Source organism: Neovison vison, chromosome 2 (genome assembly GCF_020171115.1).
Source record: "Neovison vison isolate M4711 chromosome 2, ASM_NN_V1, whole genome shotgun sequence".
Lineage (NCBI taxonomy): Eukaryota > Metazoa > Chordata > Mammalia > Carnivora > Mustelidae > Neogale > Neogale vison.
In genome coordinates, this window is record NC_058092.1 from 148,003,971 (window position 1) to 148,016,231 (window position 12,261).

The 12,261-nt window shown below is 48.9% G+C and overlaps 1 protein-coding gene across 1 annotated transcript; it reads left to right on the forward strand.

Moving 5' to 3' along the window:
• The first annotated feature begins 1,344 nt into the window (after positions 1-1,344).
• RHOU (ras homolog family member U) lies at positions 1,345-11,528 on the forward strand. Its single transcript, XM_044239281.1, has 3 exons — positions 1,345-1,858; positions 3,528-3,586; positions 9,218-11,528. Exons 1-3 carry the CDS (start codon positions 1,597-1,599, stop codon positions 9,671-9,673), a joined length of 777 nt encoding a protein of 258 aa, XP_044095216.1. The 5' UTR covers positions 1,345-1,596; the 3' UTR covers positions 9,674-11,528.
• Positions 11,529-12,261: the final 733 nt, after the last annotated feature.

The following is a 12,261-nucleotide window of genomic DNA, read 5'->3' on the forward strand; positions in this document are numbered from 1 at the left end:
AGAAAAAAGAAAAGAAAATAAAAAAGAACTGGATCTCTGGAGCTAGACTACTTGGGTTTGCATCTTGTCAGTGCCACTTTATGTGTTGGTGAACCCTGAGCTCTTTTTCAATTTGTCCGTGCCTGAGATTTTCTCATCTGCAAAATGGATATAAGTAATGTTAAGATAAGAGGAATTAGTTCAGGCAGAGTGCTTACAGCAAAGTGTCTGGCCCATAAAGGCTCAAGATGTATTGGCTATTGCTGTTACTGCTACTGTTGTTGTAGCATTAGTATTCAAGTTAGTAGTATGTGCTGCTTCTCAAATCACACTGTGAACCCCGAAGAGACCAACTAGACCTAGAGAGGCTTCACTGTCTTCTGAAGGGACTGTTTGCTAAATGTAGGAGGAAGGCAGAGAGGAAGAAGTCAGAAGTAAATGGAATCCCCGCCCCCGCTCCATTAATATTAATATTACCAAATTTATTTAAGGAAAAGAAGAAATTTGTTCTATAAATTAATTTGCTGGCTCAGGGCAAACCAAACGAGCATTTTTTTTAAAAAGATTTTATTTATTTATTTGACAGACAGATCACAAGTAGGCAGAGAGGCAGAAGCAGGCTCTCCGCGGAGCAGACAGCCCGATGCGGGGCTCAATCCCAGGACCCCGGGATCATGACCTGAGCCGAAGGCAGAGGCTTTAACCCACTGAGCCACCCAGGCGCCCCAAACCAAATGAGCATTAACACTGGACCTGACATCATTGTGCTCCCAGATGATAGCAGATAAATTATTTTAGCAGAAAAATCACAGGACGGGCTGTAGGCGGACTTTAAAAGTTGCCTTTTAATTCAGTCTCCTGCAGACACGTCCCCAAGACACTTCGTTTCCCCTTGGGTGGAGCACTGTGGTCAGCAAGGGGCCCCAGAGCACAGGCTGCGACCGAGAAGAGGAGGCAGGGAGCAAGGGGAGCAGGAGGAAGCTCAGGCTTCCCTGCCCGCCGTGGGCGAAACAAGGCGGAACTGGCGGTGGGGTCGGTCTCTACGCCGGGGGTGGGGGTGGGGATGCCGCCCTCTGCCACCCCGCTCCTCCAGGCGCCGCGCCCCAGAAAGGTTGTTCGGGGTCCTTCCCCGGAGTTGGCGTCCGCTGCCCTTGCGACCGCCCCGCAGCCGCCGTCCGCGCTCCCCTCTAGCCCGGTGTAGGACCGCCTCCCGCCCGGGGGTGCAGGGGCCGGGCGCGCAGGCTGGGGGCGCTGTGGCCTCGACGCGGGGACGGAGCGGACGGGCCGGCCCCGCCTCTTTCCCCTCCCCGCCCGCCCCCCACGCGTCGTGTCGCCGGGAAGCCGGGAGGAGACCGAGCGCTCGAGCTCCACGGCGCTCGGCCAGCAGTCCTCTGACCGCGCGGAGCAGAGCCAGGTGGCGCCGCCCGAACCCGGAGCCGCGACCCTCCCCGACCGCCTTTGTCTGGGAGCGTGCGGCCTGGAAGCGCGGCTCTCGGGGGCCCGGCCCGCGGCCACAGCGCCCGGTGACAGCTCTTCCCTCCCGGAGGGCTCCGGGACGGAGGGGCGGTGGGGTCGGGCCCTGCTCGCCCACGCCTGCACGCCCGAGCGCGCGCCCCGATGCCCCCGCAGCAGGGGGACCCCGCATTCCCCGGCCGCTGCGAGGCGCCGCCCGTTCCGCCGCGCCGGGAGCGCGGGGCGCGCGGGGGGCGCGGGCCCGGGGCGCCGGGAGGCCGGGGGCGCGCGGGCGGTGCCGAGGGGCGCGGCGTCAAGTGCGTGCTTGTCGGCGACGGCGCTGTGGGCAAGACCAGCCTGGTGGTGAGCTACACCACCAACGGCTACCCCACCGAGTACATCCCCACCGCCTTCGACAACTTCTCGGGTGAGCCGGGCCGGGTGGCGCTCCGGGCGCGGGGACGCGTGGCCGCAGAGCCGGCCGGCGCGGTGCCGAGGGCCGGGGCGCCGCGGGGAGGGAGCGCGGCGCGGGGGTCGCGGGTCCCCGAGGAGGCTGCGGGTTAGGCCGGGTTCCGGCTGTGGGACGCGGACCCGGCGCGGAGCGCAGGACCTTTCCCGAGCCTCGGGGACGGGGCGCGCGCGGGGCCACCCGAGAGAGCGGGGGGCAACGGGAATCCCGGGACCGGAGCCCTGCGGAGGGGGCGGGGGACGGGAGACCAGAGCCTGTGCGGAAAGAAACGAGACGGCAATTAGTAACTGTCAGGTGGAGTTCAGGTGGCCCGGTCAGTGGGCTGCGTAGGAAAGTTCCGTCAGGTCGTGGTTGCTGGCGCCACTGCCGAGTTTCAGTGGGAAGGTGCCCCGCAGGTGCCATTACCTGGGGCCCCGAGAGCCAGTGCTTTTCCTTTCCGTGGCTTCCCTCACAGGGGGCGTCTCCGCTTTGAAGAGCCACAGAGAGAGCAGGAAATAGTTGATTTAGTGAGAACAGCACCCAGGGCTCAGGTTTGGATTCCAGCTGGAGAGTACACGCGATTTCTTCTGGGTCCCCCTCCCGTGCTCCCACTTCCATGTCCCCCATTGTCTCCGTTTCTGATTTTTAGTGTCTTTTCCGAGTCTCTGTGAGCTGTTTACAGCTCTTATGTATGGTGTGCTGTTGTTTTTTGGTTGGTGGAAACAAAGATAAAGGATTTTTCAGGTCTTTTTGAAATTTCCTAAAGTTAAAACCCACAGAAGCTAACGCGAAGCACACTCTCTTGCTTTTAAAGAACCAAAAAAAAAAAAAAAAGGCTTCTTGACCTTGAAAGTCCCATGGCAAGGGCTTGCTTTCTTCCACTGTGTCTAAGGTACCCTCCATGAAACTGCTACACTAATGGGTTTCCACGCAGTTTTGTTTTTTCCCCCTCCCAGCTGACTAGTGTAAATATTAAAAGCCACTTAGAAAGTTGTGCTGAGACCCACCTGCGTGATTAATTCAACTAGAAACCTCCAGGCTGTGCCCAGATGCAGGCCTCTGCCCCTTACCCCATCCCAGTGGAAAGGTGGGCAGGCTTTCTTTTCTTTTCTGTGTTAATCCTCCCTTTGAGCTGACACCGTGAGATAAGCAGTGCCCTCTTCTATAAACAGGACAATGCAGGCAGCCTGTGTTTGCTCATGTTCTCAAAACAAGCTACAATTTTATGATAAACCGTGAAGTCTTGGAACGTTTCCCAAGGGAAAACAGAATTATTTGTGAGGTTTTCCACTGAGTTAAAATGGCAAGATTGGTTCCTATTTACACCCCCCAGTGTTGTTTTTAGGCTTTTTGAAACAAGTGTGATAGGAAAATAAATCTTCTGGGGCTGGGCAAAAAGGGCAGGCCTTTCTGGGGTGCGCCCTCAAACGGCTCAGGGATTGCAACTTCAACCCTAGCCAGGCAGTGAATTGCTAGTCCTGGAGGGTTTGTAAACAAAATGCCTCCATGGGGGTCTCCTTGTTTTAGGCAAGTCTTTAATTCATGAGGGGACCCAGAATAGCTGAAGGGTAGTTGCAACTGAAACCATTATTTTCCTGAAAGGGGTTAAAAGACACCCCCTGATCCTTATTTTTGTCTTGTTTTTCAGCTGTGGTGTCTGTGGATGGGCGGCCTGTGAGACTCCAGCTCTGCGACACGGCTGGACAGGTTAGTGGCTCATCATGGCTCAGTGCTGGGAAGGGAAGTGGCCTTTGAGAGGCCTCAGAATAACCTCCATCCATAACTGGGTTGTTCTAAAGCCTCATGAAGTGGTCCCAGCCCTGCCCTTCTCAGAGGGTGGTGGGCAGGGGGAGAGAGCTCTGAGATCCTAAAGCAGCTTTTGGCTCAGCTTTTCATGGTCAGGACTGGGGGACAACAAGGTCAAGATCAGGAGTTCTTAAAGGAGTTTCTGATCTTAATTACTGCCTTGTTTTTATTAAAGAGTATCAATGATGTTTTGTGTTCATTTCTCAAAGTAAGCTGGTGATAGGATCATTTTATTAGAGGTCAACAAGAAAACTATTAAATTTACTCAAGAAAAAGATGGAGTTTTTTTTTTTTCAAAAGATTCTATTTATTTATTTTAGAGAGAGAGAGAGAGAGAGAGAGAAAGAGCATGGTGGGGGGGGCAGAGGGAGAGGGAGAGAGAATCTTAAGCAGACCACACAGTGAGCGTGGAGCTGGACATGGGGGTCAATCCCAGAACCCTGAGATCATGACCCTGAGCTGAAATCAGGAGCCAGACACTCAGCCAACTGCACCATCCAGGCACCTGCCCCCCACCCCGTCAACCTGCAAGAGAAATGGATTGATGTCACTGGGTGACTATTTCCCTCCCTAAGCTGTGGTTGGAATCACTAGGGCCACCCCCTTCCTCTGAAGCAGAGAAGGAGTGTCGAAGATCCCTGAGCTGGGGGAGTGAATGAGCCTGGACATAGTCTCTCCAAATCTTGTCTCAAGGGTCAGGCGCTTGGATGACCCACCCAGGGAGGGATGGGTCCTGGGGTGTGCCCTGACGAGCTCCAAGGACTTCTCATCGGCCAATCTTCCCCTGGCATGGTGCTGGTCGCTGAGGTTTCCTTGTTCTCTGGGAAAACCCAGGGTGCTGTGTCTTGAGTTTGTCAGTTGGTCAGCATGGAGTCTTTCCTGTCCGCACTAGAGTTAGAGCAAATGTGGAGGGGCCCTCTGTAGGCGCGTGAAGCCACCTCATTTTCTGAGGCATTGTCACATGGCCGTCTATGTGTAAGAAGCTGGCTTTCCAGGATTCCCAAGCGTCTCATCCAGATGGCTTGCCTACCCTGGGATAGCAAATTCACAGGTTTATTTCTCAGAACTCAAGGTGCCACAAGACTGGGCAGCTTTGGTGCCCATCTCAGTGCTGGTTTGGCGGTGAGTGGTGGCCTTGCGTGTCCTGTCCCCTCTGTCCCGGAGCATCTCCACTTGCCCCTTCAGCGACAGCAGAGAAAAGCAAACACACTGTGTATCTTCCTGCCTGTGGGAGGGAAAACTTAAAAAGAACACCGCTCTTCTAATATGGAATCTTTCCGAATACCCTTCTGGTATTTGTTATGAAAACTTAACTGCTTTGTATAAAGTAAGAATCTTTTTCCTACTACATGTCCGACTTTCTGATCTTGGAAATGAGGTCAAGAGTCGCGTGTCGATAAATGTAGGTGTTCCTGCTAATGCAAGAAGGGGCAGCTGAGCAGCCCAAGAATAAGACCGTGGACAGGAAGCCCAGGAGGCACGGTTCCTGGGGACCCTTGAGAGGAGAAGCAGGCAGATCAGTGCATACCCTGCCCATGAATGGGGGTTCCCCTGTTAGTGGTTGACTCCTGTCACAGACATGGCTTCCTGATTTGGGCTTCGAGGCCTAGGGCCTGCATGGTGCCTGGCACAGAGCAGGGCTTAATCATGGTTTATAATGCAGACATGTAATGGAGTGCTGGGTCCTGAGGAATGCCACCTTATGCTGTGGCCTGCCCCTCAGGAGACTTAAAGTTTGTAGGGAACATAAGCCAGTTGGTAAAACTTGTGAAAGAAAGCAGGGAAGTGCCATAAGGAGGAAGGCAGTGTGGACTTGGGGTGCAGGACAGGTGGGTCTGGGAAAAAAACCACTGGGCCATTTTGAAAGGGCATAGGACTATCACCAGAAAAACTTTGTGGAAATGATCCTGAATTATTGAGGCAGAGTTTGATTTTTTCCTTAAGATGGTTTGTTTAAAAGTTGGGAAGCACAGGAAGAATTTTGGAGATACTTCCATGAAAAAAGTTTATAATAGGGAAATAAAAGGACTTTGGTGCAAGTTGTTAAGTTTTAGTTTATTTGGAAATTATTCTTCTGGCCTCCTGGTGATGTTTTCATAGAGTTTTACTGTATTTTTAAACTGCCGTATTAGTAAAGTATACCTTACTATGTAATGAATGAATAAACCAATTTCAAGAACTATGAAAAGTATACAGCTGGTAAGATAAGATCGTTTTTTTCCTCTACTCCCCAAGTATCCATTAGGACTTATTTTGACTAATAGCAAAGCCAGTCAGAGTAGTAGTTCTTTCCTACCTTCCGTATTCCTTAGCCCAGATCTGATAAACAGCCTTTCAAGGGACTTGATTGGACACCTGCTATATTTCCCTAACGTTGACTCACTCAGTGAAACACCCTCCTCCTCCGGGCAGTCCTCTGGATAGCCTTGTGGGCTTAAAGTGACTTGTGTGACTTGTTTCCAGCTTCAGGGGAGCATGAGCACAGGTGGTCCTCACTGGGGCCCAATTGCAGATTTCAGGTGGAAGATCAGAGCAAGAATATGGCTCTACTGCCTATATTTAAATATTTATATGTAAATATTTATACTTATATATATTTATATATTATATTTATTTATATTTATATTTATTATATTTTTATTATATATACATATATATTTATATTTATTTTATTTTTATATTTATATAAATATATATAAGTACTTATATATATATTTATATATACATATATATTTAAATATAGCCAGTAGAGCCATATTCTTGCTCTGAACTTCATATATATGTGTGTGTGTATAAACTAGAAATTGCTCTGAGCTTCCACACACACACATACACACTCTAGAAATTGCTTTTTGTGCCTTTAGGTTTTCTTGTTAGGGAGGTAGGTGAGCCCAGAAAATTTTAAAAGGAGTTTTTAACACTGGACTCCCAGCCTTACTCCAGTGAAAATAGATCAGAGACTGAGGACTTGGAGAACATACCTTTGGCATAAGAGAAGGGGACCATCACTGAAATAGGAGAAGGTCACTATGGCATTGCCAGGAGAAGCTGAAAATTCTTCCACCTTTTGACCCATGAGGCACTTGGAAAAATCCGTGCTAAAAAAACCAAAAACTCATATTGGAGCTTGACCAACACTACCATCCAGTGGCCTGTCTGCCACGCCCTGTCCCTGACTGAATTCCGTATGTCATCCCCACAGACCTGGCAGGTGCCTGCTAATCCTGGGCCACAGAACACCTCTCCTGGAGGGGACATTCCAGTGGGCCTTGTCATGCATGTGCTTGCTTTGTTGATTTCAGCAAATAGCTAAGGTTTCTGGTCAGGCAGTGAGGAGGACGGCTTGATTTCTCCTGGGCTCCCTGAACCCTTTAGCCAGAATCTTAAGAGGTCCGGGGAGCCTGATTTCCAAAGCCCTGTCACAAGGCCCAGCCCCTGAGCTTGCCTTTCTTTTTATTGGTAATGTAACCCTAGCTCGCTGGGCACAGCCAAGGGTGACTGGCTTCCAACAGTGAGCTGCTGCTGCCTGAGGGAGTTGACCTTCCGCAGGGCTCGGTTTTGTGCTTCTCTGAGGCCTCGGAGAACAGAGGCAATGTTTTATAACAAGATCTTCTTTGCTGGGCCATCATTGACCTGGTGGAGTTTCTGTGTTGATTCTTTCAGCACAAAGTTGGCACTAAGAAAGCCAAGTTGTTCTTTTTAACCATTGTGCATCAAAGTCTGACAAGTGGCATAGACAAAACACCTGAGCCTTTGAGCTGGTTGACTTTAGTGCTGTTAGTCCGTTGTTACCGTATAGCGGAAAAATGGAGCCTCCAAGGAAGAAAGTGTCTTCAAGTAAAACAGATCCAGGTTTCCTTTATACCTGCAGAACAGCAACAGATGCAGAATCCTCTGCACATAACTAGGAGTTGGTAAACGATCAGAGTATGCCAACGGTGTTCTGAGACCTGGATGACATTCCACTTTTTCATGCCACTAGGAAGATATCTGTCATAGGACACCTGTGTGAGGCTGGCACCCACAGGTAGAAATTATATTTTACTTTATTCATTTTTTATTTTTTAAAAGTTTTATTTTATTTATTTAATTTTAAAGATTTTATTTATTTATTTGACAGACAGAGATCAAAGTAGGCAGAGAGGCAGGCAGAGAGAGAGGGGGAAGCAGGCTCCCCACTGAGCAGAGAGCCCGATGTGGGGCTGGATCCCAGGACCCTGGGATCATGACCTGAGCCAAAGGCAGAGTCTTTAACCCATTGAGCCACCCAGGTGCCCCTAAAAATTTTATTTTTTAACTTTTTAAAAGTAATATTTGTACCTGATGTGGGGCTTGAACTCACAACCTTGAGATCAAGCATAGTATGTCTTCCGACTGAGCCAACCAGTCCCCCCTAGTCCCTGATAGAAATTTTAAATAGGGATGAGATGATGTAAATATTTTCCCATGAGAGAGTTGAGTGAAAACTTTCAGTTCAATGATTGGGTCATGGCAGGCGACTATGAAGAAACGCTGATTTGGAGACACACATTCCTACAGGGACTGAGGACAGGTTTGTCTGTCCGTGGCCAAATCCCCAGGGCCTGCACAGTGCCCAGAGGCCAGCATGCATCTCTGTTGAGTGGATGACCTTGGCAGGTATTTAGCAAAATGATGCTTCGTTGTTAGGATGAACTGTCATTATTCCATCCAGTTCTCGATACCCAGAGTAGGGTGGGTATGCCCGTTCTTGGGTCCCTTATCAGCCCAAAGCACGCTGCATGGAGGCCCCTGCTATTTGCGGGGGAAAAAAGAAGGGAAAGGAAGTTCGCAAAAGAAGAAAGGAGGGAGAACAAGAGATCAAGCAAAAATAAAGAGGTATATCGAGCAAGAATGAGAATGTGTCAGCCAATGTGACATTGCAAGTCACATTGTCTTAGGTGACTTTGAGAGGCATAGGCTCTCTGCACTGCCAAGGAGAAGCCCATCAGAGGTTGTTAGCTCCAATTCTGGGTCTGTCCTTGTGTCTGATTGACATCATTCAGTGGCCTGTGCCTGCCCTGAGTGTGTGTGGTGCAGATGGGACAAGGCTGCCGTGAGGACAGGCAGGGCTGGATTCTTCAAGAGAGAGCTGGGTTAGTCTGGGGATCTCTGGGGTCAGACTGAGACTTGGGGATCCTTGTGGCTGCTGCCTCGATTTTAGAAGAGTAGCTAGATACCAGATTTGGAAGAGTAAAGCTGGGTTACTCTAAGCTGAAGCCTGGAGAAAGGAAATTTGATTTTCATAATTCACCTACTATCAGTGCTTTTTCTGTGGTAAGTTGCCAGAGGGCCCTGGGCACTGGTGCAAATGTTGAACGCCTGGGGCAGGTTTGGGGGCCTGGCAGTGCAGGAGCCCTGCACAGGTAAGCAGCAGCATCGCTTTCTGAGGCCCTGGCCTGTCCCTCCATAACCGGCCCTGCCAGACCCTTTCAAGAAAAAACAGTAAAGTGGTCTCTTTGCCGATGAGACTCGATTGAAGAGGTAACTCTCGGCTGCTCTGATTGGTTGCAGGATGAATTCGACAAACTCAGGCCTCTTTGCTACACCAACACGGACATCTTTCTTCTGTGCTTCAGTGTGGTGAGCCCCTCCTCCTTCCAGAACGTCAGCGAGAAGTGGGTGCCAGAGATTCGATGCCACTGTCCCAAAGCCCCCATCATCCTTGTGGGGACTCAGTCGGATCTCCGAGAAGACGTCAAGGTCCTCATCGAGCTGGACAAATGCAAAGAGAAACCAGTGCCCGAAGAGGCGGCCAAGCTGTGTGCCGAGGAAATCAAAGCTGCCTCTTACATCGAGTGTTCAGCCTTGACTCAGAAAAACCTCAAGGAGGTCTTTGACGCTGCCATCGTCGCAGGCATCCAGTACTCGGACACTCAGCAGCAGCCAAAGAAGTCCAAAAGCAGGACTCCAGACAAAATGAAAAACCTCTCCAAGTCCTGGTGGAAAAAGTACTGCTGTTTCGTATGATGCTGGCCGGGCGCCTGACAGGTGGACTTAGACGGCGTCCGCGGTAGAAGCTATATTAGCTGAAGGACCCCTGTCATCGTGTAGGAGCCGTAGAGACAATGTGCGCACGCACGTATGTGTGTGTGTATGCGTGTGTGTGTGTGTGTGCATGCGTGTGTATCATAGCTGGAGTCTCAATTTATGTCTTCTCTCTTGCCTTTGATATTCTTGTGTGTTTGAGCTTAGGGACGAGCTAATCATTAATTACGCAAGATGTTTTTGAAGTTAGTGGAGCATTTTTCGTAACTCTGGAAACATAGAGCTCTAGACCTCTGCATTAATTTATATCTAATTTGAAAAAGATGCCTCAAATCTGGGTGTCAAGAATGAATTCCTTTTTTTGCTGTGTTATAATGGACCTAAGAACACAAGAAGAAAATGGTGTGGTTAACCCTTGTCCCTTGACCAAGGGCTCCTTCCTGCGAGTGCGTTACGGCCCCTGGCCAACTATGGTGAGAATCACTCTTAGCTCTGAGACTCCATACACTTTTAAAAACTTTTTTAAGGAACTAAAATCTGAGGGGGAAAAAAAAAGAGAGACCTCTGCCTCCAAGACCTCCAAAACCAGTCACTTTTGTCATAGGCGAATACCTAATTGCTTCCAATTGAATATCAACCTGCAGAGAATGTGCTACTGGACTCTGGCACTGGGTACACCGGAAAGAAAAAGTTGTTCGTTGGGATTTTTCATTCTTAGACCAGTCGTGTTGACATCGTACAAACATAGCCAACATGCCTTGTGGAGTAAAGCAAGTATTAGAAGCTCTTATGTTTCCTGTGGGGAGTGACTTGTGTTGAGGTCAGAATGTGATATTTGCTTGTTCATGTGCGTGCACCAAACTGCCTGAATCCCTGGTGGTTAGAACACTAGGGAACACCTATCGGAATTGTCTTAAAACTTCCATACTGTTTAACTTAGCCCACCTACAGGGACGTGGACATGCTTGAAAGGCCTGCAGCAAGCATTTGTAGGAGACAAGGTATACTTTTTCCCCCTTAAGTCGGCTGAAATGTACACACACACACATACACACACACACGCATAAGGCTGTATTTGCTGCTGATTCAGACTTTTAAACAGTTAATGAAAAAAACCCAGCACAAAAACAGATGTGAGGGAAGCTCAGCTTCCTCTTTTTCTTACTTTTTTGAACAGATCTCTTTCTGATTGTATCCCTCTCAGATATGATTTTAAGTATACCTTGACACAGTTTTGAGACCATCTTAAAACACGAACATCTCTTAAAACCTGTTTTAAACCTGAATGTCTCTTGAAACCTGTTAAAACCACCAGTTAAAGCCACAGATGCCTTTGAGGGACCTGGCAGAGACCAGGGCTAGGAGTCAGAGGGCCCCCCGGGGGGCAGGGGACCACAGCTCCCCTTCTTGGCTGCATCCTTGCTGGGGGACAGCCGGGAAACCATGTACTTGTGAAACATTTGTGTTCTTCAAGGTGACAGTTTCTAGGGCTTCATCTTTCAGAGAAAAAAAGTCCCCTATCAGCAGAGTAGGTTTTTCTTTACTTCATGACAGCTGTGATTCTGAGATGCCAAAAGGTAGCCTAACCTGTGACTTAACAACGTCTGGTTGTGGTGGGTCAAGCAGAGTTACCAAAATCAACTCGGCAACTAGGGAAACTTCCGTAGAGCCGGTGGATGAAGAAGTCTTACCTTTCTGTCGGTCTTGTGTTGTCTTTTTTTATGTTAAAAAAAGCGAATTTGTGTTTTCCTATAGAAGAAGTAAAAGATTGAGTTCGGGGCTTCTTTGATTTCTGTTAGTAAATAAAATTAACTGGTTTCTCTGTTGAAAACAAAAATACTTGTATTGGTCACTATTTATTTTTCTTCAGCTAGCTGTCCTAGTTTCCCGAAGCATCTAGTTCTAGCCTGAGTGAGTAAGATGACGTCATGTGCCAAAATGCTCCAAACAGACGCTAAGCTGGGCTGCCCGGCTCACCTGCTTCCCAGGCTGGGCTCTGCCTGCTCTGGGTGCAGCTGTAGGAGTGGCGGGAGAGCTACTGGGTGAGTAATTTTAAATAGTACTTTTGTATTTAAGCAAAGGTCATGGAGTACCATGCAAATTAATTTTTAAGATAGAACACAAGACTTGAAAGACATTTCATGCACGTGACAGCGTTTGGGGCTGCTCTTGGTCCCCCTGTGGGGTGGGCCACTGGGGGAAAACTGGCAGGGAACATGCCTATGTTAAGCTTTACTTAAGTGGTTTATTTTTAACCCAACTCGATAGAACCCCATACCATTAGCGCAAAAAATCTAGAGGGTTGACCTTTAAACACAGCCATTTTTAGCATGTTGCTGCATTTTCTAGACTAGTAAAGGTATGATTGGTTGTACTTGAGGCTTTCCTCCATTTATCTTTCTTTGTGTGATTGGGCAGAAAAGTTCTTAAAAGTATGTGCTTGAGTTAAACATGAAGTTGATTCACTTCAAGGTGCAAACACTGTTAAACTTGCAGCTTGGTTTTGCAGACAATTTTATGAGTGGTGCTTTAGGAAACACCACTCTAGCTCACCTCCTACAGTGTAGGCC